At 49.8% G+C, this 26,885-nt stretch overlaps 2 protein-coding genes across 6 annotated transcripts in view; both read right to left on the reverse strand.

The window, feature by feature from the left end:
- Positions 1-410: 410 nt before the first annotated feature.
- On the reverse strand, positions 411-12,167 carry PIGV (phosphatidylinositol glycan anchor biosynthesis class V). Of its 4 annotated transcripts, none has more exons than XR_007126522.1 (5): positions 10,298-10,826; positions 8,345-8,479; positions 3,645-4,766; positions 1,710-2,282; positions 411-429 (listed from the first exon to the last, which is right to left on the reverse strand). XR_007126522.1 is itself a non-coding variant. In XM_047724859.1 (5 exons), the coding sequence occupies exons 3-5, from the start codon at positions 8,420-8,422 to the stop codon at positions 2,001-2,003; spliced, it is 1,482 nt and encodes a 493-aa protein (XP_047580815.1). In that variant the 5' UTR covers positions 8,423-8,479; positions 10,298-10,392; positions 11,979-12,167; the 3' UTR covers positions 1,469-2,000. The 4 variants fall into 4 exon arrangements, 3 of the variants coding, with proteins under 3 accessions (XP_047580815.1, XP_047580813.1, XP_047580814.1); XM_047724859.1 differs by lacking the exon at positions 411-429 and adding an exon at positions 11,979-12,167 and having other exon boundaries at positions 1,469-2,282; positions 10,298-10,392; XM_047724857.1 differs by lacking the exon at positions 411-429 and adding an exon at positions 11,402-11,531 and having other exon boundaries at positions 1,469-2,282; positions 10,298-10,392.
- Positions 12,168-18,784: 6,617 nt separating this feature from the next.
- The window catches only part of ARID1A (AT-rich interaction domain 1A), a 70,283-nt gene continuing 62,182 nt past the window's right edge, over positions 18,785-26,885 (reverse strand). The window contains exons 13-20 of one of the 2 annotated variants that reach the window (XM_047723725.1): positions 26,745-26,877; positions 26,396-26,568; positions 25,896-26,046; positions 25,677-25,814; positions 25,496-25,592; positions 24,134-25,025; positions 23,646-23,776; positions 18,785-21,875 (exon numbers count right to left, since the gene is read on the reverse strand). In XM_047723725.1, the coding sequence (XP_047579681.1) occupies positions 20,145-21,875; positions 23,646-23,776; positions 24,134-25,025; positions 25,496-25,592; positions 25,677-25,814; positions 25,896-26,046; positions 26,396-26,568; positions 26,745-26,877 (3,446 nt within the window). In that variant the 3' untranslated portion in view covers positions 18,785-20,144. Of the gene's footprint in view, positions 21,876-23,645; positions 23,777-24,133; positions 25,026-25,495; positions 25,593-25,676; positions 25,815-25,895; positions 26,047-26,395; positions 26,572-26,744; positions 26,878-26,885 lie in introns of both variants that reach the window. The other variant, XM_047723723.1, reaches the window with a different exon arrangement.

Below are 26,885 nucleotides of genomic sequence, written 5' to 3' on the forward strand. Positions count from 1 at the left end.
CGCTCTTCCTACCAGTAGTGATGGGCTCTTAACCAAATGGGGGCCAGGAAGATACTATTTCATTCAACCTTGGACTTAGCCACAATTTATCAATTCATGCTGCCTTGTTGGCTCCTCCGACCCATGTTTACCCATCAAGCAAGCACAGGCACTCGGGCACGGCAGGAAAACCAGTCACCACTTTGACCGTTTACTTGCCTGGCACAGATTTACTTCCACAGGAAGGGAGCCTGATTGGCTATGTGTCACTGCTCTCCCTCATTCAAAGGAAGGGTCACTTCAGTTACGCCTCGAGTTGCACCTGAAGAGGGAGAGTTCTGAGCACTGAAAGCAAGAGAACTGGATAGCTTGTCCTCAAATCACATGTTTGAGCCTCTCCTTAAGTGCTCAGGCTGGGTGGATGCCATTGCTTAAGGCAGGTCTCAAGATCTTAGAGCCGAAAGGGACCTACTAGATTACATGGCCCACCCGCCTCGCCTCTTCCAGGAGGATAATATCACTTCCCCCAGTTTCAGAAGAGGTCAGTAAGGCTGTGAAAACTCTCCCAAGGTTACACAGCTGGTAAGTGGGGTTTTACTGAGAGGACCAGGTCTCCTGGTTCTTTTTTTTTTTTAAAGATTTTATTTATTTACTTGACAGAGAGAGAGATCACAGGTAGGCAGAGAGGCAGGCAGAGAGAGAGAGAGAGAGAGAAGGAAGCAGGCTCCCTGCTGAGCAGAGAGCCCGACGCGGGACTCGATCCCAGGACCCTGAGATCATGACCTGAGCTGAAGGCAGAGGCTTAACCCACTGAGCCACCCAGGCGCCCTCTCCTGGTTCTTTGTACCATGCTCTTTTTACCGTGACTTTCCCCCTAAGTATTCCGTATTATTATTATTTTTTTAAAGATTTTATTTATTTATTTATTTGACAGAGAGCAAGAGATCACAAGTAGGCAGAGAGGCAGGCAGAGAGAGAGGAGGAAGCAGACTCCCCACTGAGCAGAGAGCCCGATGGGGGGCTCGATCCCAGGACCCTGGGATCATGACCTGAGCTGAAGGCAGAGGCTTTAACCCACTGAGCCACCCAGGCGCCCCAGTATTCCATATTATTTTTAAAAATGTAATTCAGGGACACCTGGGTGGCTCAGTCAGTTAAGTGTCTGCCTCCAGCTCAGGCCGTGATCCCACAGTCCCGGAATCGAGTCCCACATCGGGTTCCTGCTTCTCCTTCTGCCTGCTGTTCCCCCTACTTGTTGCTCTCTTTCTCTCTTGCTTGCTCTTTGAAAAATAAATAAAATCTAAAAAAAAAAAAAAAAAAAAAAAAGCAAAGCAAAACAAAAACACATAATTCAGGGGCACCTGGGTGGCTTAGCCAGTTAAGTGTCCGACTCCTACACTTAGCTCAGGTCTTGATCTTACAGTCATGAGTTCAAGTCCTGCCCAGTGTGAAGCCTACTTAAAAATAAACAAACAAATAAATACATAAGTCATTGCACGCATAACCAAAAGGTGTTTAATTTGCATATCTTTTTAAGATTTTTCATATAAATAAATGAACAAATCATGAAAATATTCAGAAACAATGTCCCATTTTAAAAAGATGGTCCTACTTTACTTACTACTGCCAGGACACCGTCCAGGCCTCCACCATCATGTGTGGACTATTACCGGCCCGTTAGCTAGAGCCTTTGGTGAGACTGACATTTAAACACTTACATTTACATTGACATTTAAATACTTTAAAGTTTACAACTATCTCTGCTATGCTTGGTTGACGAGACAAATGCAAGTGTACTTTAGACTCAGAGAATGAGATTTCTTCACTTACAGAGAAAACAGGTACTACTCTAAAATTTGCCATAGCCGGGACCAGACGGGGCTCTCCAGTGGCTCACACTTCTCCCGTTCCTGACCAGCCTTCAGAGAGACTGGAGGTTCCCAAAGGACAGAGCAAGGGTCCCGGGGCAACACAGACAGTCCCAGTGTGGATCTGTACTTCCAAGCCCCTGAGACTCCAGGTCATGTCCAAGGTAGGAAGTTGCAATGTAGGAGCAGTCCCAGGAGCCAATAAGACAGGAAGTAGCCCAGAATGCATCGTGTGACTAGAGAACAGGTTTTCCAGTTGTATAAAAGTCCCATGATGGAATTTCTGGGGACCATTTGTCCTGGCAGGGAGTCCCCTACATGGGGCTTCCAAGGCACCGTCTCTAGGGATCTCAGCAGTGGCTCCTGATTATGAAGCAAATAAGCTGGAAACCAGTACACGAGAGGAGTGGAGGAACCTAGAAACCTGGTGAGAACCTGGAAATCGTAAGAGGGGGGAAAACCCACACATTTATTGGACTATCACTGCTTCACACTGGACCAGCCCGGGGCTTCCCTGCTGCTGGGTCAACTACAGCCCCATGACTAGAAAGGTATTGTTCTGGAAAAGGGATTCAGCAGAACTTAGGATATGCCTTATAAAGAGCTGTGTGTGACACCAGCCAGGTGACCTCATGCTACAAATAAGCAGAGCCACAGACTAATTACCACAGTCATAGGCCAATCAATACTAAAAACTACGAGGTCCAATTTTAGCCTAGGGCCTGGACTCTAACCACTAGGCTGTGACATGGGGCTTTGGGAACCTGAAGGGGTTCCCTCATGCCCTGGGGTTGGCAGAACAGAAGGAAAGGGGGCAGGGCATCCTGCGGTTCAACATTTTCTGTCCTAGGGGAGTTCAGAGCCAAGTCTCCACATGGCCTCCCTCATCTAAGCTGGAAACTCCAAGCTGTGCCGGCACTTGCTCTACCAGTTAATCCAGCTACAAACACAGAATGCGACTTTCTGTTTCCCCTGTGCCTCTTATCCACACAGCCCAGAGAACTTTACAAACAGCCAATGTGCGCCTCCAAGAGGCAGAAGCTGTTAGGGAGCGGCTGGCATGCAGGACTACGACTTCCTCAGGGTTATGTGGGAACCGGGGCCAGAGCCAGGAATAAAAAAATGGAAAGTATCAAAGGCTTCCCACCCTTCTATCGCCCCCTCCCACCCCAAACATGACACAAGGGATCTCCTCGAAAGACTGAGCACCTGCCAGGGCTGAGAGTACCTTAAGTCAACACCCAAGGAGGCACTGGGTGTAACCCGCGCAGTCGGGGAAGGTCCCGCGCTCTCCTCTGCGCTGACTCCTTTATCTGTCACTTAAGGTCCTTCCACGACTATCGCGTCTCTGCATGCACCACTGATTTGCCCAGAATACTCTTCCTCTGCTTCTTAAATGCAATTCCTTCCTACTCTTTAGGACCCAGCCTTCATAGGACACCCTCCTGGACTCCTCCCGTCTATTAGCTACTTTTTCCTCTGTGTTTCCACAATCCTTTACTTCAAAACAGCAACTCTTCTTCCATCCCACTGAACTAGAATTTTACCTGTGAAGTTGTCTGTCTCCCCATTTCTACCATGAATGAGACCCGCGATGGCAGCAATCCTGCCCCACTCATGTTCCATTCCTCAGTGGTCTGACCCAGGGTCTGGACAAAGAAAACCCCCTAATAGCTGGCAAATGAATAAATTATGCACAGGTCACTCAAATGGGAAGAAGCGAGCAGTCTTCCTTGACCCTGGCCAGGGGGTCTTGCCTGTATTCCCACCCTTACCCCGGCCAGGAACACCCCTCACCTGAACGTGCATGCAGAGTCCGCCGAACAGCGCCAGCGCCGCGGCATGGACCAGGTACACAAACACCGGAGGGCCGAGGAATCCGCGCTCGGGCTTCTCTGGGGTCTTACTGTTCTTGCTTCTTTGCAACCCAAGCGTAACGCAGAGCCAAGGGTGGGTGGTCACATATGTCCATGTTGCCCCGGCAACCAGGATAGCCATTGGTGTGGCCAGAAGGAAATTGGGCACCTGCTTGAGCTCATAGTATCTCAAAAAGCCAACATTCCAATAGATATCCTGGATATAGCTATATATTAGGGGCAGTTCCCAGGAGCACCAAGGCGGCTCATTTCCCTCCACAGTCCGGTAGCCTTTGTCCACGGCTAACTGCCGCAAGGGCTCCGGGATGGGGCGGACTGAGCCTGACAGACAGAACTGGGTATAGCCATAATACTGAAAGAGAGCAAAGGGAAGGCCAAGCGCAAACACAGACAGGAATACAGAGCCCATTAGTTTCAAGAGTGCTCTCAGAGGATTCAGCACCATGGGAGAGGACAGAAAGCCTTGGCACTGAGAATACACGAGGAAGCCAATGTTGACCAGCCCGTTGGAGCGTACGCCAGTGGCAAGGGCAAAGAGGAGGCCACTAGTCCAGCTCCGGCCCCTTTCCAGCTGTCCCATGGCACTGAACGTCAGGAGGGCAAACAAAGCTTCTGAGTAACCAGCTGCCAGGAAGACGTTGGCGGGGCTGAGGCAGAAGAGTAGGGCTCCATAAAAGGCCTGGCAGGGACAGCGCAAAACGAGACAGCCCAGGTCGTGAAGTGCGACAGCGGCCAGCACGGAGAACAAGGAATTGAGCAGCGCTACTGAGATTAACAGGCGACTTCGTAGGTTCAGCAACGGCCACAGGGGCCTCAGTAGTTCAGCTCCCACCAAGAGAGCCAGGGGGAAGCCAGGGAAGAAGGCAAAGTTGTGCTCATATAGATAGCCACGCTCGGCAATGAACAGGAAGTGTTCGGCATCCCAGTGAGACAGGCCACCCAGAAGACCTTCGACGATTTGGTCCACAGAGCCTGAAGGGGTGAAGCGAGGAGGAGAGAAGGCTTCTGCGTGGTGATCGGGGATGATGGCATTGAAGAGAGCCTGTGGGATGAAGGAGAACTAGGATTTCAGTTGAGCAAGTGAAGGAAAGAATTACCATATCATAAAATGAGGAAGAACAGACTTGTTGGAGGACAATCAGGAGTTCAGTTCTAGACTAAGTTTGAGCTACACATTCCAGGGCAGAGGTCAACGAGGCAGACACAGGAGTCTGAGGGTCAGGAGAGCGATCAGGGCTGGAGACATAAATTCAGATGTCCTGAGTGTACAAAAGGTATTTAAAGGCGTGGGACTGAATGAGATCACCTGGGGAGGAAGGAAGCAGGGCTAGAGAAAAGAGATCTGAGGATTGGGCCCTGAATGCGTCAACGTTTAGAGGCCTGAAGGAGAGTGAGGATCCAGAATGAAGATAAAGAAGGAAAACCAGGAGAGCAGGGTGTCTTAGAACCAAGTGAGGCAAGGTTGTGATCAATTCTGTTAAATGCTGCTAATAGGTCAAGGAAGATGGGGACTGGGGCGCCTGGGTGGCTCAGTGGGTTAAGCCTCTGCCTTCGGCTCAGGTCATGATCTCAGGGTCCCAAGATCCTGCTCAGTAGGGAGCCTGCTCCTTCCTCTCTCTCTGCCTGCTTCTCTACTTGTGATCGCTCTCTGTGTCAAATAAATAAATAAAATCTTAAAAAAAAAAAAAGGAAGATGGGAACTGAAAAGTGCCTGCTGGATTTAGAAATGGGTAGGTCACTAGTTAAGCTTGACAAGAGCTGTTCCAGTGGAGTGGAGGCTAGAGAAGACTGCTGAGACTGGGCTCAGCAGAGAAGGGGAGAAGGAAAGCAGATAACTATCTGGACGAGTTTGGCTGTAAATGAGGTAGTAGGTGAATGACAATGTGGGAGAGAAGCATTTGTGAATGGGGATAATCCAGTGGAAAGGGCACCACTAAGTATGCAGGGGCGAGGGAAGAATTGCTGGAGCAGGCACAGGCAGGTAGGAACTGCCACACAGGCAGAGGAGCAAGGCCCAGGGAGGACAGCAGGGCTCGGCCTGCTTCAGCCGCGAAGGCACACGGGGGCCACACATGCGATGAATGTGGGGGTGGAGCACACACAAGGTCAATTTTGATTACATCTATTTTTCTGAGTTTTCGCTCAGGGAGGCAAGCCGGGGAAAAGGTGTTAGGGACTTGAATTAAAAGATAAATATGTAAAGTAAGTCCTCTTGACCCCTAGTTCTCGAAATAGGCTGTGCACTGGAATCACCCAGGGAGTTTCAAAAATACGGATGTCTGGATGGCTGGGTCCCTCCCCCAGGATTAATGATTTAACTAGTATGGGATACAGCCTGGGATTGAGTTTTTTTGGTTTTTGATTTTTTGTTTTTTTAAGCTCCCCCAAGTGACTCTGATGTGCAGAACAATTTGAGCTAATGGCAAGGTGAATGGGCCAGGGAAATACACTAAGATCGCCAGGTAGCACTAAAGACTCATGTTGGTCAAAGATCTTGAAGAGAAAGCGACTAGTCAATACAGCTGTGTGTTTCTCTCTGGGCATGATGCAGAAGTAGAGAGAGAATGAAACTGAACTATGCCTGGGCGTCTGTCTTGTGACTAAGCCGGGGAGAAGGGAGCGAGCGAGTTGTGCCTGTGTGCCTGGTGGATCATGGAATCTAGCTGGGTAAGGAGGGGTGCAGAAACCAGAAAGTAAATGAGGCACAGTGAAACAGTGGTAGAATCAGTGGACTGTAAGTCCTCAGGGGGTGGAAGAGCCGTTAAAACTGGGGTACTTACAGGGAGTGAGCTGGAAAGATAGGAGATAGTGGTTAGTCCTATCAGCTTTATTAATATTGAGACCACCAAGAAATTAACAGGAGTGCTGGAAAGCGCAACAGTGAATCAGGAGCTTAAACCTTCAAGGAATGAAGAGGAATGAGCTGTCACTAACAGAGACGACAGCAAGAGTGAAGGGTAACTGGGGCGAACATCTGATGGCATGAGCATTAAAGCTGGAAGGGGGATGGGGGAGAGAGAGGGATAATGAAATAGCATTATTGTTAAATGTCTTTTTGCCTCATCAGATTGTCAGCTACTCAAAGGAAAAGAAACTGTGACTTTTCCTTCCCACCACCTAGCACAGTTCTTGGAACAGAGCACACACTTAATACAAACTGTGGTAGAGTGAGAGGAGAGGACAGGAGACATACTCATTTCCAAATCACTATCTGAATTAGTCTTGCTTCCCTATCCCAGATGCCAGTTCACCAGGCTTCCCCAGGGGCCTGGTAATCACTCATCTGATACTGTTCAAAGCCATCATTGGGTCAGTTTTCCCAGTCCCACAACTGCGATATAACCCCATTCTTAAGACTTTCTCTTTTTGGTCAGTTTATCAGGCTACTTTAAACAGTGAAAACGAATGGGACAGGAGTGACAGTCACAGATAACAGCCCTAGTCTCCAAGCTGAAGCTACTTTTAACTAAACCTGGGGCCCTGCAGAGGCTGCTAGGCATCATAGTGCAGGAAGGGAGAAAGGAGGTTTCCAGAAAGGAGAAAGAGAACCCTGAGAAAATGGCATCTGTGGAAAAAGCACACATAATTATGCTAATATAACACCACTAGATTGCTGACAGACTTTCAACAACACCACATACTGAGCACATACTAAGCACTGGTCAATGTGCTAGGCACCAGACAGAATTCACATATATGTGAAAATTGGTTAAAATATGTATCAAGAGGGGCCTTGGAGGGGAAAGGAAGTTGCAAAAGTGCAAATGCATTCTGAGGGTTGTGGTGGGTGAGGCAGCAAGGGGAGACACCTGGGGGAAGAGCTGGGGACATTGCTGACTAACTGAATACACACAGATGATCCCAGGACAGTGCCACTCAACTGACTGACACTGTGCTCAGTTTCCTGGTAAGGGGACCCAGGCCGATGCCTTGGGCTGTCGTACCTTAAAGGCATCTCTGGTTACAGAACCTCATGGCCCATTGGAAAGACCACTAGCTCAGGAGTTAGGAAGGCTGGGGTCTGATTCTGGCCCTTCTCTAACTTGCTGTGCAACTTTATGGAAGCCATTGAACCTTTCTGGGCCTCTGTTTCTTCGTATGTAAAACAAAGGATTAATAGACCATTTCTGGGGCGCCTGGCTGACTCACTTGGCAGAGCATGCAACTCTTGATCTTGGGGTCATAAGTTTGAGCTCCACATTGGGCATGGAGTTTACTTTTATTTTATTTTATTTTTTTTTAAAGATTTTATTTATTTATTTGACATAGAGAGAGACAGACCACAAGTAGGCAGAGAGACAGGCAGAGAGAGAGGGAGAAGCAGGCTCCCCAGGACTCTGAGATCATGACCTGAGCTGAAGGCAGAGGCTTAACCCACTGAGCCACCCAGGCGCACCTGGAGTTTACTTTTAAAAATAAATAAATTAAATCTTAAAAAAAAAAAAACAGAGACCATTTCTAAGAGTCCTGCCCACCTTTCGGTTATCAGGTGTAGGTATCTATGATTTCAACCACATGGAAGGACACACCTGGGAGGCAGAAAGAATGTGGGGATGATTCTTAGTGCCTAGCCCAGTCATGTGGCAACAGCAAGTTCAGGACAAAAGATCAGAGACTGACCTGCAGCACCAGAGTCAGGACACGGCAGCTGACTGCAAACCTCAGCACCTCTTTCCTGGATGGGTCCAGGGGCCACATCCTCTCACCACCGGGAACTCAGGGGTGTTGCTGCTGGGACTGAGCTCCCGCAGGCTTCTATACTCCAAAACCCAAAGAGGAAACATCACACATGGGCCGAAAGTAAATTATCGTTATTTTTTTTTCCACAAAAGTAAATTCTTGAAAGCATTCTTTACAGGAGATTCCCCCTTCAGCATTACATGGCAAACTTAATTGCCCAACTGTCCTGTCCAGATGAGGGAGAAGCATCTTGAAGGCAGATGGGACCACTTGGGTATCACTTGGAAGCACTATATTGTCAGGAAAATTCTACACAGATAGGCATGAAATTAGTAGCTAGGCTCACAGAAAATCTTCAAAAGCCTGTTGGGTACACCTGTGCAGTAACTAAAGACCTGGGTTCAAATCCTGACTTTGTTACTTGCAAGTTCTAATTCAGACCTTCTGAGCCTCAGGTCTTTAGGTATAAAATGGGATCAGACTGTTGTTGGTTTTTTTTGTTTGTTTGTTTTTGTTTTTTCCCCAGACTATTTTCTCTCACAAAATTGTCATGATGGTGAAGGGGATGAAAGTGTGAAGAAGTACCACCAAATCCATGTTGTGGTTGCTATTATTTGGTGTGTGCCCTTTCCCTCTTGCCCAGAATAATAAACCAGATCCCAAACCAGAGTCCCAAAAGTGGGGCGCAGGACTCAACTGGAAGACCATAATGACTACACACTGTAGCCTGGCTCTCTGATGTGTGTTCAGCTGGTCTGTTAAATTAAGTGGAGAAGGAAAAGAAAACCACCACTCAGCAGGGCTTCAGCCAGCTCACATTGCTAAAACAAACTGAGGGGGGAAGACAGAGTCGACTACTAGGGATGGAAAAAACTGTTATTTCCCCCATCTCTTTGTTGGAATGGCAGCAATGTACAAACAACTGAGAAGCCATTCTGAGGCAAGGAATGAACTTCAAGGCTTTTTTTTTTTTTTTTTAAAAACGCAACTCCTTGGGCTAAAAGAAGTAGCAATGGCTCCTACAGAACATTCCAACACTAGTTTGGTAAATCAGAAGTGGGGGCCAGAGCACCAGAGGCAGCTCACTGATGATTTGGGGTGAACTATCCCTAAAGGAAGAAACATTTCAACTGGGAAATTAATAGCGAGGGTTGGAAGACTTTTCTTTCTTACCTGAGTAGTATCTATCAAATCTTTAGCTATCATTCGTTTCTGGAATTCTCTGATGCTCACTAGACTATATGATATGCTCTCATTGCACTCTGCTTCGTCGTCTTTACTGCTGTGACTTATTTACGTGGCTCAGGAGGGCAGGGGCTTTGTCAACTACACCCGCTGGGTCCGGCATTACAAACAGGCATTTCAAGCCTGCGTTTCTCACTGAGTGGAAGGGGCAAGAACAAGATACGGCATCACCAGTTCACTGGCTCGGGATATAAAGTCACTGCTTTAAGTATTCTTCCCGCCACATCTCACGTTAAGAGTATGACCTAAGTCACAGAAGCCACAGGAAAATACAATTTCTCCAGCAAGGGAGCAAGACTGGCCAATAGCAACAGTACACTTTTCTCAGCACAAGGGGGCGCCTGCTGCTCACGCCATCACCAAGCGGCCTGGAGGAAGGGAGGGGCCGTCATCGCCACACCGGTTTGCTCATCAAAATTCAGTTCAAAGGCAAGCTTTTGAAAACCCCAGAGAGCGGCGGTAGTTTGTGAATCTATCCAGCATTTCCAGCATCTGACTCGCGGAATCGAGAGGAATTGTAGAAATCAGTACGGCTAGCCTCACATGGCCGCTGATTCCCCATCCCAGGGTAAATTCACTTTTTTTCCTTCCTTCATTTCCCACCCACATGCAGAAGAAAAGTTGGGGACAGAAAAGCACTTAACCCACCTCTGCCTCTTCACCAGGCTTCCATTCTTCCTTTCCTCTCTCCAGAGTCAAGCTCTAGCCCCAGCGACCACAGGATTCTTGTAACCTACACTTAGCTTATAGGTAAACCAAGTAAAAACAAAATAAAGCCAATGAGTTGTCCCTCTGGGCTAGTTGAAGACCTCGCTTCCCAACAACCCCTTTAGGAAATCACAAACTCTTGAATTGGCAGGACGCTTAGGAGCAACTAGTTTTACTCTATTTTCCTGGGAGATAAATATGCCCAGAGTGGTGACTAATAAAAATCTCCACGGTTCAGACCCTGTGAGGCCAGTATAATTACCATCGCCGTTTTATGGATGTGGAAACTGAGGCTCATTGGGGTCATGTGACACACTCTAGGCTATATTTAAAGCGAGTATCTCCTTTTTTCCTTCTGGAACCTCATGATCTTCCCACCGACCCTCAACCAGGCCAAAGGGGATGTGCTCTTTCAGAGCCATGGTAACAACCCAGGACTCCCAACTCCGAGCCCAATACTTATCCAAAGACAGCGTATGCTCTTACTGGGTATGCTTAGAGAAGGGAGGGCCCTAGCTCAGAAGAAGCTTCTCACGGAGAAGCCTGAATTGGAGCCCTGGACCCTTAGGAGTAGGACAGCGTCCTCTGTACAGTAGGGAAGTCTCCGTGACCCAGGGTCCTCGGGACCAGAGGCATCGCTGGCTGTCGCGAGCCAGGGGCCGCCTTCTGCCAGCCCCAGCCAGGTCCGAAGCCCATCCTAACCCTTTCCTTTCGGACACAGTCCCAGGCGGGTAGTGGGAACCACCTCTCCCCAAAGGGGCCACGGTTCGGGGCTACTCCCGAGGGGGCCGGCGGGGCCCGGCCAGGGCCGGCCTACGGCCGGAAGGCAGGGGAGGGCGGGAGGCTGTAAAGGAAGTGGCGGCACCGGGAGGCCGCTATGGCGGAGGGGCGGGGCTCCCCGCTTGTCGGCGGCCTCCGCCTCATCTCCCTCGGCCTCCGTTTGACTACTTCCCTCCCTCCCCGCCCCCGAGAACTCCAAGGCTCCCGAGCTGGCGCCGGGTCCATAGCCCCGGCCCATCTCGACCTCCCAGGCGGGGCCCGAACCTCAGCTCCTTCATCCGGGACCCCGAGCAGCCTGCGCCTGCGCACCAGCTCCGCCGAGGCGGCCCCGCCCCCCTCCTGCCCGGACTCGGAGCTGCCCCGCCCCTCTCCGCGGCAGCCATCTTGACTCCGGGCGCGCGGGGCGGGGACGCCTTAGCCCCAAGAGTCTGTGCCCTCCGCGGTGGCACCTTCCCGCCTTGGTGACACCTGAAGAGTTCCCGCTTCAGGTCCCCTCCCCCGCCTTCAGTTAGCCCGTCCGTGCTACTGTGGCAGAGTCGGCGTTCTCGCCCGGTTGCAGCCCACAAACATCCACTGAGTTCCCGACGTGTTTGTGCGGAGGAGGCTCTTGGGGCCTCTTCACGGAAGCCAGAGCCGCACTCTCCCTGCTGCCAGGCGTCAACCGCTCAGCACAGGGCCTGGCACACAATAGATGGTCTCTGAATAGAAAGAGGAGCCTTGGGGTTTCTGTGGCCAGCAGTAGCACCCTGCGTCCGGTGTGAGGAAAGTGGGGGGATCCCCCTGCCTTTCCCTTCCTCGAGATAACGGGGACCTCGTGTCCTAATTCGATCCTCAGCCCCACCTCAGGTGGCTAATGAGGACGGTGCCGAGAACGCCCCCCAGGGCTCTTCTTCCTCATTCAAACAGTTGTCCTCGTAGGAAGTGGGGCCAAAAAAGAAGAAGCAACGCACAAGAAGCCAACTCAACAAAAAAGGCTGTTAAGGGAGGAGCAGCCAGTGGGTACCCCTGTAACGGAAACTGTTAGAACAACTTTGCACCCTCCTTCAAGGAAACAGATAATAAATCCTTCTCCGTTGGTGGATTTCTCGTTTCTCAGGATTCCAAAGCCTTCTGTGGTTTCAGTTATCGGCCGTCTAAACGGAGCTGGGGTCTGCGTTAGCTTCTGGCCACAGACCTGGCGAGGGAGGGGTTTATCTTCTGCCACAGCTATTAGTGTGGGTGGGAACAAAGGGATGGTTGCTATCTCTCCAGGAAAGGAAACTTGGCCTCCCATCAGTTCTGTGAGGGCCAGGGAAGGCACTTTTTGATTCTAACTCATTTCAGACTCTGACACCCAAGTCGTCCTAAGATACTGTTGTGTGTGAGGTGGATATAGAAGAAATCACATATCAGTCCTGAGGTGAAGAAGGGAAAAAAATGGAGAAGACTCTTCCGCAGTTTTTTTCACTGACACACACTTGTTCTCTGCTCCAAAGGCCTGTCAGTGAATCGGCAAGGCTGTGGTGCACACTCGTGACTGGGGCCTGAGGTTGTGGCTTGAATCTCTAGAACTCCATGAGGCTCCCAGCAGTACTCTGTTTGCAAGACAAAACCGAGCAATGAACTGTACTTGCTTTGTGAATTCACAAGGGAAAAAGACAGGCATTCTTAAGGGTTTCTCCATCCACACCAAATTCCCTCAAAAATCTGTCTGTAAAAAAAGACAGGAGTCTCTTGTGACAAGTCAGAATGTTTTCTAACAGCTCAACTGTCACCCGTTAGAGGTAAAACTTTGTCCAGATCTTCAGCTCTACTTCCCAGCAATTTCTCCTTCCTTTCCTTCTCTGCTACCTCCTCCCCCTTCCTCTCTGTTTCCTGTTTTATTTTCTAGCTCTTGCTCTGACAGGAAAACAAGAAAGCTGAACCTTGTGCTCTCAAAGCCCTGGCTTGTCAGAATGGAGGAAGACTAGGTGGGATGGGAGGGGGTTCTAGAAGGGTCTCCAAGGCCGTGGGTAAGTAATTGAGGAGGCAACTCTCTCCAGTCTGCTTTTGGAGTCTGCATCTAAAATGGAGCCTGCATCCATTTACACAGGGAGCCAGCCGAGCAACCAGCACTGTGGGAGAGCCAGGGGGACAGAGACATATCCAAGGGTTCCAGAAAGACTCTCTACCACCCAGTCACTTCCACGAAGAAGCAAATATCCCATACCACCAACAAATGATTTCATAATACAAATCCCTGACCTAAACAATACAAACAGTGCATCACTGTTTCTGGAATCCTAGAAGGTAAGAGAGTTACAGCATTCTGTGTCTCAGACTTGCCTGGCTCTGCTCTTGCTGCTTCCTCTGCTTGAAATGCCTTACTGCCAGACCACCCTTTGGCCAGGCCGCTACCTTCAGGTCTCAGCTGAAAGGTGGCCTCCTCAGAGAAGCTCTCTCCCACTACCGAGCCACAACCAGCCCCCTGTACTATCCCATCACCCTGTTCTGTTATCTTCCTAGCACCACTCACCACCTGATTGTCCTATGAATTTTACTGCTCTCATTGTCTGGTTCCCTCTTACGGAATATAAGCTTGAGAGAGCGGGGGCCACATTCACCGAAGTATTACCAGCACTTACAACAGAGCTTTGCACGTTGTGTGTACTCAGTAAAGATCTGGTTTATAAACCAGTTTGTTTAACCTGATACCTATATTTTATGGATGTGGGAACTAGGCTCAGAAAAGGGGGAAGTGGCCAGCCTGAAATTACACAGCTGGTGGCCAAGGCAAGACTTGCATTCAGATCTCCAGGCTGGCTTTTCTTCCTGCCACTCCACACTATTTTAAACTTTCTTGGGTTTACTTCTTTCCCTCTCGTCCTTTTGTTCCACACAACTAAGAATCTGTACAGGCTATGCCAAGAACCCTGCATAGGGCACACCGCATCTTAACAGCTCCTAACTACACTTTCCTCTAATTAATTCCTATCTTACCTATTCGATTTAGTGCACAAAATTGGAGTTCCTACCATGTGACAGGGGATCAGGATGTAGCTCTGAGCAAGACAGACACAGTCCTTGTCCTCATGGAGATGGTAGTAATATCTACCTCATGGATTCTCTAGTGCTTGGCCCAAAGTGCTCGATGAAGACAGGCTGCTGTAATTCCCCTGAATGAATAGGGGGAAAAGCGGTGTTCCCACTGGAGGTGTGAAGAAGGAAGTTCGGCAGTTCTCATGGAGCCCTCACCATGCTGGGGCAACCTGACAACTCATTTCTTTCTGTAGCTGCCTTGCCTGGCTCCTGTACCATATCTGAAGATGCCCTTGGCCCCAGACTGGGCAGAGGAACAGACCCGTGTATCCCTTCTCAGTAATTCAGTTTCACACACTAGACTTTCCACAGCCCCAGTCCCATGGGAATGATAACATAGCTGACCCTGATCTTGGCTTTGAGGCCATGCCATTATGGGACAAAAGTGACCTCACTGGCCTCTGATTCTGTCACTGCCAACTTAGCAGGCAGGCAGGGGCTAATAACCTATGATGACAGGCAGCTGTGCCTTCCCAGAACTTTATCCTCTGTCTTTTCTCAGTGGGCATTCACTGGCAGTTTCCAAGGGTGCTGGGTGACATTTATATCCATCCTAAAATCTGGGGTGGCACCAATCAGGTTTTGGATGCTCTTTTTGGCCTCTGTTGTATCATTTGAAGATGTCCGTCCACAGCGGGACAAAGACCCCGCTTGGCCTATCAACTGCAGGAGCCAAACACTGATCTTTTAAAGGCCATGGACACTAAATATTTTTCACCCTTCCGTCAGTGTTTGCCTTTCAGTAGTTAGAAAACCTTGACCCCACTGAGAGGCCTAGTGGGAAAGGCCTTAGCCACTTGGGGGTGGCAGTGGCTGCACGGCAAAAGAGCCAATGAGGTTGTGAGTATTGTTTGGGCCAGACTTGGCAGCTCTCCAGCTATGAAAGAAGGTTAAGGTCATTTGGGGGGTGGGGAGGGAGGAGCCTGGGAAAGAACTACTGGCCACACCCCTGGGTTCTCTACTGGCTAGGTTCTATTTACTTCTCAAAAGCAAATTACTCACAGCTCAGTGGCTAGCTGTTCTCTCAGTCTGTGGTAACTCCAGTCAGAAACTGGAGACCAGGCTAGGCTCCCCCTGCATTGCAGGGGAGCAGATGAAAGGAACCCAGGAAACCAAACTCCTAGGTAATGCTCCACACATAGCCCAGAAATGCACTTTCTAGACTAGAAATGGAGCTCAAGAGGCCCAGTACAAAAATAGTCATTAGCAACACAGCTCACCAAAATATAGATATGAAAAGTTTCCCATGTGGTTTTTTTCCCAGAAGGGTCCTAGGAAGGTGTCTTGGTTGACGAAAGTTAGCCATCGTCTCTACCTCCCCCTCAATCAATAGAGGAATACTGATTCCTGTCCCTGACCCAAATATTAACAACTGCACTTTAAAAGCACTTAGCTTGATGAACGCTTGATTGAAATTCTTGGGACAATTTTTACCTCATGCTGACTATGACAAAAATCAATCTTGCCTGTTGAGCTCTGCGGCTAGATTCAGTTACTCCTGCCTGTCCTCTGACCCAGGAAGGAGGGCTTAGGTTGTGGAACCTCGCTTGGTGCTTGAGCTCAAACCAGCTGCTTTCCTCGACTGTAAAATGGGAGCCAGAATACTGAGTCCCAGGCACCGTCCTCGATCCCTTGCAGGATGATGTGATGAACAAAATCTGGTACACAAGTAGGTACTCACTAGAAAACTTGTTACAGGTTTCACTTCGAAGGGTCCACAACAACGTCATTTTCTGTTACTGCTCGTGGTCTCTTCATTGTTTCCCTAAGGAAGGAGATGAACAGAGAAGCTGTATATTGCAACATTAGCCTTATAAAAGTAACCACATCTGGCCAACATCTACAATTTCACTCAACAACTATTTAAGTGGTCACCCTGTGTCATAGGACCCGGATGTAGCAGTGAACAAAATAATAATGCTCTCAGCTCACATTATAGTGGGAGACAACAGGTGAGTATGATATACGGTTGACCCTTGAACAACAGAGGGTTTGAACCGCGTGGGTCCACTTACACAGATTTTTTTTTTTGGATAAGTGCAGTACTATAAATGTATTCTCTCCTATCATTTTCTCCCTCTTCCTTGACTGTAGGCATACTGTCTATAATACATATAACTTACAAAATATGTGTTAATCCATTGTTAATGTATCAGTAAGGCTTTCAGTCAACAGTAGGCTGTTAGTGTTCTGTTTTGGGGAGTTAAATTATACATGGATTTCTGGGGGAGGGAGCACCTGGCTGGCTCAGTCAGGATGACTCTTGATCTCGGGGTCGTATTTTCAAGCCCCAGGTTGTGGATAAAGATTACTTAAAAAACAAAAAGTAAAAATAAAGACAACATTTGTAAAATTTGAAAAAAAAAAGTATAAGAGTATTTTTTTTTAAAGATTTTATTTATTTATTTGACAGACAGAGATTACAAGTAGGCAGAGAGGCAGGCAGAGAGAGAGAGGAGGAAGCAGGCTCCCCGCTGAGCAGAGAGCCTGATGTGGGGCTCGATCCCAGGACCCTGGGATCATGACCTGAGCTGAAGGCAGAGGCTTTAACCCACTGAGCCACCCAGGCGCCCCTATAAGAGTATTTTTGCCCAGGGAGGGCGTTGGCACCCCTAGCCTCCTCACTGTTCAACTGTCCAACAGGCTGGATGTAACAAGGGCTACAAAGAAGAAGGCAGAGAGGGAAAGAAGGCAGGGAGGCAGAGATCGCTATTTTAAATAGGGCGGATAGGGAAGGGTTCACCGACACAGTATTTGAGCAAAGACCTGAAAAAGAGGACTTCAGCCAGAGTTATCTGGTCAAAGAGTATTCTGGACAGAGGGGATGGTAGAGCAAAGGCTCTAAGGCAGAAACGTCCCTATGTGGGGGAGTGAGCAATGGGGAAGAGGAAAGGGGCCCAGAGGGCTAACAGCAAGCCAGACAACCAAGGGCCTTGCAGGTCATTCTGAGGATCTGGACTTTACTCAGAGAAGACTGAAGGATTTTGATTGTAGGTTTTATTTTTTTTTATTTTTTTTTTTAAAGATTTTTTTTTTTTAAGATTTTATTTATTTGACAGAGAGAGATCACAAGTAGACAGAGAGGCAGGCAGAGAGAGAGAGAGAGAGAGAGGGAAGCAGGCTCCCTGCTGAGCAGAGAGCCCGATGCGGGCCTCGATCCCAGGACCCTGAGATCATGACCTGAGCCGAAGGCAGCGGCTCAACCCACTGAGCCACCCAGGCGCCCTGATTGTAGGTTTTAAAGGGAGTGTTCTAGTTGCTATGTCAAGAATAGGTTCAAACAGGGGCGCCTGGGTGGCTCAGTGGGTTAAGCCGCTGCCTTCGGCTCAGGTCATGATCTCAGGGTCCTGGGATCGAGCCCCGCATTGGGCTCTCTGCTCAGCAGGGAGCCTGCTTCCTCCTCTCTCTCTGCCTGCCTCTCTGCCTGCTTGTGATCTCTGTCTGTCAAATAAACAAATAAAATCTTTAAAAAAGGGGTGCCTGGGTGGCTCAGCGGGTTAAGCCGCTGCCTTCGGCTCAGGTCATGATCTCAGGGTCCTCGGATCGAGCCCCGCATCGGGCTCTCTGCTCAGAAGCCTGCTTCTTCCTCTCTCTCTGCCTGCCTCTCTGCCTACTTGTGATCTCTCTCTGTCAAATGAATAAATAAAATCTTTAAAAAAAAAAAATCTTAAAAAAAAAAAAAAGAATAGGTTCAACCAGGCAAAGAAAGCAGAAACAAGGAGGTCAGTTCGGAGGAGATTGCAAGAATTTTACAATAGGGTAGTGTCTTGAACTATAGTGGTAGTGTCTCGACTGAGGGCTCTTTTTGGGAGAGTGCAAACAGACTGGGTTTGGAAATGAAAGTAGTTTTGTTTTGTTTTGCCAAGCAATGGAGTTGCTGTTTATTGGGCAAAGTATGGGAAAAGCAGGTTTCTAGGGGAAGATAGGGCTTTTTAGCTCAGGGGTGTTCAAATTAAACTTTCACACAGTTTAAGTTGGAGGCTGCCTTGAGATAAATGCTCGTCTTACCGTTAAAAATTTTCTCGGGGCACCTGGTTGGCTCAGTGGGTTAAGCCTCTGCCTTCGGCTCAGGTCATGATCCCAGGATCCTGGGATCAAGCCCTGCATCGGGATCTCTGTTCTGCAGGGAGCCTGCTTCCCTCTCTGCCTGCCTCTCTGCCTACTTGTGATCTCTGTCAAATAAATAAAACCTTTAAAAAAATTTTTTTTTCCTCAGGAAAGCAGATATCCTCCCCCTTAGTCAACTATTTCCAAAAAAACCCCACTTTTTTTTCTAGAGTATCATCAATTTCTTTGGCTACTTACACCCATTTTATTTCAAGGGGCTAAGGTGCCTTTTATGAGTAGAACTACCTATTGCAGGTGAAATCATCACAGCCACTTTCTTTGATTTACTTACACTGTGGAAGGTAGAGCGGAACATGGTGCGGAAACGACAGGGTCCAGGATGCCACCATTTAGGAAGAGAGCACACCAAGAGAGATTTCCAAGAACAGGACCAGCCATCCCCTCCCCACTCTACCCCCAATCCCCCTGCCAAAGGTCAAGCTGTTAACTGGTTTGAAAACAGTAAAAAGCCTCACAAACGTCTTACCAAGATTTAATGTACATTTATTCTTAACACGTGGAACATATAGTATAAAGATTTCATACTGAATAAATGATATTCATTAAGCCAAAAAAGGAAAAAAGGAGGAATTTACATCAAGTTTTAGCTACATTGTTTGAAATACAAATATGCAGATTTTATCACTGAAAAAATCTCAATTGTGTTTCTTCATCAGGGAACTTCAACTGAACCTAGAACTTTTTCACACCTCGATTAGAAAGAAAACAAAACAAAACAAAAAACCCAGAAAAAAATAAACTATAAGTTGATTGGCTGCTGAGACAGCAAGGACTTTTTACAGAGACCTGTACAGCATCGCGCCAAGAGGGGCGATGTCTGGCAAGAGATTAAATAGCTGTGTCTCGCTTTGTGCAGGTCACCAACTTGTTAACTCGTCATACTATAAAGGGGCAGCTGGGAGGGGGACCAAACTGTGGGGATCCAAGGGTATGTGCAATGTACAACGTCATATATATACACACGTGGCAGCGCAGCCGCTGCGGCTAAAGGTTAAAACCAGTTCTAAGAGGTGATCTCAGGGCTATTCATACAATCAAGGAGGAGAGAAAGAGGTCAGGGTGTTGTAGGTTCACACATGATACTTTGGGGGAAAAGCCTTTTTTTTTTTTCTCCTCAACATTTAACTAAAAACATTTTTAAAAACTACAGCTTGCTGCTGACCCAGCGCTTCTCTTGTTTCCATGTGAGACATTATTATTACAGTATGTTTACAGTATCAGGTGTACAGTACAGTACATGGAAGGGTCTACACTCTACTGCACAGGCCTCTCCAGTGAACAGGGTCTGTCCACAGCTGCGAACTTCTCGGCTCCTGCAAGATTGTGAATGTACAACAATAAACCACACACAGTTCAGCAGTCACCTTTTTTGTCCTTCAGAGGTTTTTTTTTTTTGTATTTTTTCCTTTTTTTTTTTTTACCATTAAAAACAGTTATGAAATGTGGCATCCCGTTGATGCAAGGGCCGGGAAAGCCATTTTTATTTTATTTTTTTTTTTTCCCCAAACTCACTGTAAACGACAGTAACTTTGGTTAAAATAAAAAAGTCTTCTATGTAGGCAGAGCTTTGTCTTTTCAAACAGGGTGGGGTCCTGAGGGGGGTAAGGTGAGGACAAGGAACAGAAAGGTGTGAGGTGGGGGGTGAGGGGTATAGAGAGGAGGAGGAAAGAGAAACAGGAGAGACTTTTTACCCAAGGGAGAAGCTGGACAGCACAGGGTAAACTGGATTCTGAGGTGGTTTTGCATAAATAAAGGGCAACAGTCAGTTTCTAAGTTCTCCACACACGCACACACACACAGGGAGGGAGGTGTCCCACGGCTGTCATGACTGGCCAATCAGAAACAGTACATCACAAATGACTTGTGAAACCAAGGAGTTCATCAGCGGCGATACCGAGATGTCCAACAGCCGTGACTCGTACAGCGTGAACTCTGAGTGGTTCTCGTCCACCTTGGCCAGGGCCAGCAGTGCGCGGGCAGCCCGCCGCATCATGTCCACACTCGTCGGCTCAAAGGGTGGGTTCTGCATGTGGAGCAGGCTGGCCTGGCTCTGCTGGAACTGTGTGGCAGCGAGGCTGTCCTCCAGGAAGCCGAGGAGGTTGCCGATGCTGCCCTTCTGCACGGCGATGGCGCGGGCTGCCAGGCTGTCGCCCTGAGCCAGGTTGGCCAGCAGCACCACGGCCATCTCCCGGCACACTGGGTTCTTTCGGTCACTGAGGAAGCGCACCATGGTGCTATACAACTTCTCCAGGCGGCTGAAGGGGGGTGTGGCCAGGATCAGGTCCACATTGTTGTCCTGGATGCTGAGTTTGCTAAGGGTTTCCAAGACCAGTCTCTGGGGGGAGAGGACGGCGTTGGGGCCCAGGGTGGAGAAGGGGTCCTGGGCTTCAGCGGAAGGGCAGACGGCCCAGTGCAGGAGTCCGTCCAGGACAGGCAGGCAAATGCTCTCAGGGTATGGGGAGAGGTCCAACTGGCCCGAGATGTTGGCGAGCGTGACCAAGGTGTTTTCCCGGAGCATCTCCAAGCAGTCCCACCACCACTCCACTTTGTTGCAGCTCACCCCTTGGTCCTGCTCCTCCTCCTTCTCGTAAGTCAGTGGTGCCTGCTTCCGCTCTGGGTGCTTATGGTGTAGGAGGATCAGCTTGCCCAGGATCAGCAGCAGCCCTGGGTGTTTGGACATCTCAAAGTCGTTGCCGGGCACAAACGACAGGCTTCGGATGGTATTGGAGACACAGACACAGCGCTTGGCGAGGGAATCCTGCCAGTCCAGAAGGGTACACAGTGGGGTCTCATCTTTACTGTGGGGTTCGTCCTCTAGGATCTTGATGTTTCGGTGGCTCTGTGCCGGGCTGATGCCGAATGGAAACTTGCTGCTCTCCTTGGTGGCCTCTGCACTCTTAGCTCCCTCCTCGGCCAATGTGCTAGACCGGGTGGACAACATGTCATCCATTGTTGCTGTGATCCGTTTCTCTGGAGGGCCATCAGGTGGGGGGCCCTCCTGTTCTGTTGTCCCTGGCGTACCCTCTGCTGCCGTGACCTGTTTCCGGGTGACTGGTGGGCAGGGCACATGAGGCCGGGTCGGCAACAGCTCTGTCTTGCTCTCAAAGTGGGTCTGGATATGCTCAGTGGTATCCCCCCCACCAATCCGCCAGTGCAGCAGGCCACTGTCAAACTCCTGCACGCGCCCAAGCTTATCTGAGCAGTCCACCACAAACGGGTCATTCTTCTGCACGATCTTTACTGGAAGCTTGTCAAACTTACTAATCAGTTTCTCCTCACTACTCTCTGAGGCTGCCTTGTCCTTGCCCGAAAAGGCCATCTCCTCGTCATTTTCCACTACTTCCTCCTCTTCTTCCTCCTCTAGTTTAGGACCTAGAAGGTCTTCCTCCTCCTCCCCCTCCACGGGGGCTGGACTAGATGCCTTGCTGAGTCTCCCAGGGTCCAGTAGTGTTCTCTGTCCTGGGTCACCCACCTCATACTCCTTTAAAATGCCAAAGATCTCGATCAGGCAACGTCGGAAATATTCCACAAGGAGCTCTAGCAAACCTGGGAGCTAGAAGAGAAAAACAGGAAATAAATGGAGAAAAGTGGGGCCAAAGGAGAGAATCCATGACCTGAGAGGCCTCTCTTGGTCTTCTACCTAATCTCCCCCTCTTTCCTTGTACGTCAGACAACCGTATCCCTTCAAGAGATGGAGTTCCTCCTTTCCCAAAGGCTCTCCACAGAGCAAGTCATTCAATCTTTCCTGTGCCCAGCACACAGTTCTTCCTTCTGTTTGGCCGACCTTCTTGTAAGCCTGCCTCCAGCAGGACGGACATGTTGACCAATAGCTCTGCACCTCACCATCTCTTGGCCTCCTCTTCCTAGTCAATCCCTGCTTTTCCTCACCAGGCCCAGCTTCCTACCTGCTGGTCATTGCCAATGTCCCTCTTAGGACACTCTCTAAACTCCACTGCCAAGTACAACCCAAGGCTTCAAGACGAGCTGAGAAGGGGTAAGCAGTGTGGACAGATGTTCACCTATTCTCTTCTCTAAGCTCCCCAACGTTCCAGGAGGCTGGACCTCCACGAATCAATTAGGCAACATAGTGAGTGGGATGAGGTTCAGTCCTCCAAACATGGGACCAAGCTGGTGCTAGGCGGACCCAAGTTCCAGCTTGGATCCTGTATAGGCCATCTACCTCTAGAAGAAAACACTGAATCTCCAGTCAGATTCATCTCTGGCTGAAGAGAGTAAAGCAGAATGGAAAAAATAAGGGCTTTAGAATTAGAAAGATCTAGGTTTGCATTCTAGCTTTTCCAGGAACTAGCCATGTTACTTAAACTCTGCAACTTGTACTACTTCTATCTTTCCATTGAACATTAGGGCAATTCCTACACTTGACACGGTTGTTCTGAGGTCTAAATGGAATATTCCAAATGCCTGGCATATGGAAACTGTTCAGTCAATAGCTGATCCTTCACCTTCTCATGGCAATTTTATGAAATGGACATAAAGTCAGGCTTTGGAATTGGAAAGACCACTGACAGCGGTATGAACTTAGGCAAAGGTAAGACTCTGAGCCTCTTTACTCATCTCTAAGAGGCCATATTGTCTCGGAAGGCTGTTGTGAGGATGACATGAAAGAAAATACGGAGGACCTAGCACAAAGCAGCGTCACCAGAAACGGTTAACTCTTCAATGCCCCCTAGTCAGCTCAATAGACAGGTTGGTAGGTACTAAGGATGATCAAAAGAGTGGGACGGCGTAGCAGAAACTCTTCCCGGCTGTTGGGAAAACTCAAGGCGCACATCCTGTGGAGAGACGACCTGGAGAATCGCTTCTGCAAGAGTGTAGTTAAGATACTGCCACCATCACCGCCCACAAGCAGACTTCACTCCACTTCCCCTTTACACATCAGAAGAATGGGGTCGATAAGGACCTCAGACGTATGCAGCAGATGAAGATAGGGCAGAAGAAACTGCATGGCTCACTAATAAACACCACAGGTTTTTCTTGGTAGTCTTGAAAGTTGGTGTCTTCACTCACATCAACAATCTGCATTTCGTACCAGTACCAAAAGTTTCTCCCCAATTCCCTTTGAAGTCAATCCTGATACCTTACACAAATTATTATTGTTCTCAGTGTTCTGGGCCCATGGCCAGTGGCAAAGTACTGGCATGGAATCAAAGCACTGGCACGGAAGATACCAGAGAGTGAGCGAGAGAGGGGAGACCATGTTGGCTGGGGCTGGCTTAACTCCCCATATCACTCAGTGCAGTCTACTTCAAGAAGATCCCAGGCCCTCCCATTCCGTCCATCTTTCCCAGGCACCTGTACTCACCTGACTGAGGTTGAAGGTCATGATGCTGTTGTCATCGTACAGCAGGATGTTAATGGTGTCTAATGCCCACGTGCTCTCGGCCAGAAGCCCAGACTTGAGGGACATCATTACCCGCCATGCCTCCGGGGTTCCTGAAATAAACCTCCATGTCGCCCATCTACCAAGCCCAGGTTGGCTGGATGCTCCCCCAGGGCTGGCCCATCAGTCCGGCTACTCTGAAGGTTAACACATGGCGGAAGGCAGCTCCTAGCTAGGAAAAGACACACATCTGCTTCTAGGCCCCCTTCTAGGACATCACTGCGTGGAGCCTGCCTTTTGGTAAAGCCTGAATGAAATAAGCCTTTTTCCTTATCCAAAGTTCTCTGGCTCTATTTTAGACAACACTGTACTGGAATCTTATCCCACCCAGAATATTAGGATTGGAGACAGAAAAACAGACAAGATTTTTAGGGGCGGATGAAGCAACCTGATCAGGGAGGTCTCCTTACCGATGTCTTTCATTGTGAGCCGCCTCCTCTGCTTCAACACAGGCTGTGTGGCTTCGACAGAGCCAGGTGGGAAGGTGATGTCCCGCCGGATCATGGGTGGCTGCACGGGGGCGGGTGCTATGTGCGACGCAGGTACTGGGGGACCTGCCTTTTGCATCTTCATCCCAGAGTGCAGGAATGGAGACTTGCTAGGAGAGGTGCGATTCTCCATTGGCCGGGGCAGGGGAGCGGGGCTGGATACCTGAGGAATGTGATTCTGCATGCTTGGCGGGGGCTGGTAGTTGGATGGAGGGGGCCTTGTCATGGGGGGCACGGGAGCAGAGGGACCATATGGAGGCTGACGCGTGCCATGGGAAGGCCACGGGCCTTCATGGTTGGCCCTCTGATCCGTATGCAGCATTTCATCTGTTCGGTTCACGCCATGATAGGCGGGGCCCTGGGGGGCAGAGCCAGTGCTCTGCCTGTTGGTGTAATTGTAGGTCATGTCATTACGCCCCTGCCACATGGTGCCTTGCTGAGCGACCTCAGCCGATGCTTGGATGGGGCCACCCATCATCTGCGGTGGCATGTTCTGCTGGGCATTGGAGCCGGGGGGTGCAGAGACACGGTCTCGGCCAAACTGGAATGGAAACTGGTTCTGGGGGCCACCCGCTGGTCGGCGCTCAGTAGCAGCGGCAGCAGTGGCAGGATAGGTGTTGCCATACTGGTTGTACACATCTTGCTGAGGGGAAGGCTGGGCAGCTTGCTGCTGGCTGGCAGGCTGGGGCTGGGCCGGGGGCAACTGCTGCTGCTGGGGCTGCCCCTGCCCCGTGCTGTATGGCACGCTGTACATCTCCCCTTCGTGCCGCTTGGCGGGAGGGCCGTACGTGCCATCCATTGGCCGTTTGTAATTCTAAGACAGGGACAAGCAGAGGGGAAGTTAGTATTCTGTGCACAGGGACCCAAGTCCCACAGCTGCCAAGACGGCCACAGCAGACCCTCATCGGGCTTGCTTCTGCGCCTCCAGAAGAGGACACGGACTCCAAAAGACGAAAGGAATCACCTTTACAAATGATCTTTTGAAGCTGTTTCTGAAAGCAAGAATCAGTCCCTATTTCCCCCTGGTTCTCCCTCGCTCTAGGTAGAAAAACGTAGAAAAGTTCAAAAACCAAAACACGGTTGGTTTCTGGCTCTTTTGGGGAACTGGAGAGACTGGAATGGAATCTAAACAGGGATGAGATGGAGGGCTTGGCTCTTCAGCAGAACCATGTGGGTGGGAGAAAACCGAAGTATCTAGAGCAAGCCCTTCTTACACTTTTCAACTTAGGCCTCGAACTGGCTCCTAAGGGGAACCTGTGTGTCAGTGCGCCCTGCTGTCCTCACCTGCTGCTGCTGCTGATACATGGTGGTCTGCTGGCTGGGGAAGGGGCTGCCGGAAGGGGTGCCTTGAGTGGAGAACTGATTGCCATAGGAATCATGTCTGTAGGAGGGAGAGAATCAGAGGATCAGGGTGGGAAATGGCAAAGCCTGAGCCACAGAGACACTGACACCAGCCTTCCCTCACCGTTGCTGCTGCTGCTGCTGCTGCTGCGGGGGGTAGCGGCTGGGAGAATACATCCCCGAGTCTGGGTTGGAAGGCATGAGATTCGGCTGTGGGGCTCCAGTGCCCATGTTTCCCTCGGGTCCTATTCCAGGCTCCGTCCTAAACACAATTGGAGAAGTGGACTGAGTCCACAACAGCTGTGGGGTGCTGGGGTGGGACAGGAGCAGGGGTCATGCTCACCTCACTCTGTCATAAGGACCTCCATAGGGATAGTGCTGTCGCGGTCCCATCGCCACATTTCCCAGCCCAGGGCCGGCAGCTCGGCTGTAGGGGTCTCCCATTCCGCCATTGGGGCCCTGCCCTGAGGACATGAAGGGATCGCTCCCTGGCGCTGCACGTAGAAAGGAAAGCAGTGAGCAAACTGGTAAGCCAGCAAGCCTAGCAACACACACCTTGCCTGCCCCGAAGACCAAGCCCTCTTCAGGGCTTCGGCTTGTTCCTACGGTTTCCCTGACAGGTTGAGAAGAGATCTAAAGAGGCTCCAATCAGCAAAGAGCTCCTACTTGTTGAGGTGTGATGAGGTGTGGCCAGGGAGAGGGAGACAAGGAAGGAGGTAAGGACGAAGAGTGGCACTTAGGTCTGGAAAGCCCGTATCTCCAAGAATGGCTTGACAAGAACAACCCTGAACCGCTCAAGATATCCCCCCATTTCCCTGGCTCTGTCCTCAAGCAGTTGGTCACCTTTCCTCATGCCGCCATAAGGATCCTTATTTGGCTCGTAGGACATGCGCCCCATCATGTCAGAGGTATTCATACTGGGCTGGTACCCAGGATTTGGAGTCATGGAATTCCGCTTCTGGAATGTGGGGTCACTTCCATCAGGAAAGGCATCCTGGATCCCGACCGAATTGCTCCTGCTCCAGAGTGAGGAAAGCCAATTAAACCCCAAATAAAGCAATTCCTCCGGTAAGCAGGGCGCGTGAGAGTCCTTGGCTGGGCGGGCAGAGCAGGGACGCCTCGGGCTGCACAGAAGCTCCTGCAGTTCCGCCCAGGTCCTCCCCAAGCCCCTTGCCCCTGCTCCTGGCCTTACCTCATGCCTGGCAAGGGCGGGATCTGACTGTGTGGTGTGGATGCTGGAGTTGGTGGCTTCAGGTCTCCTCCTTCTGCCATGGAACTGCTAGTTGACTGAGGTGTCTGTGGCCCCTGCATAGACCCAGATCCCGCTGTGGAT

The sequence above is a fragment of the Lutra lutra genome, chromosome 4, assembly GCF_902655055.1.
Source record: "Lutra lutra chromosome 4, mLutLut1.2, whole genome shotgun sequence".
Classification (NCBI taxonomy): Eukaryota; Metazoa; Chordata; class Mammalia; order Carnivora; family Mustelidae; genus Lutra; species Lutra lutra.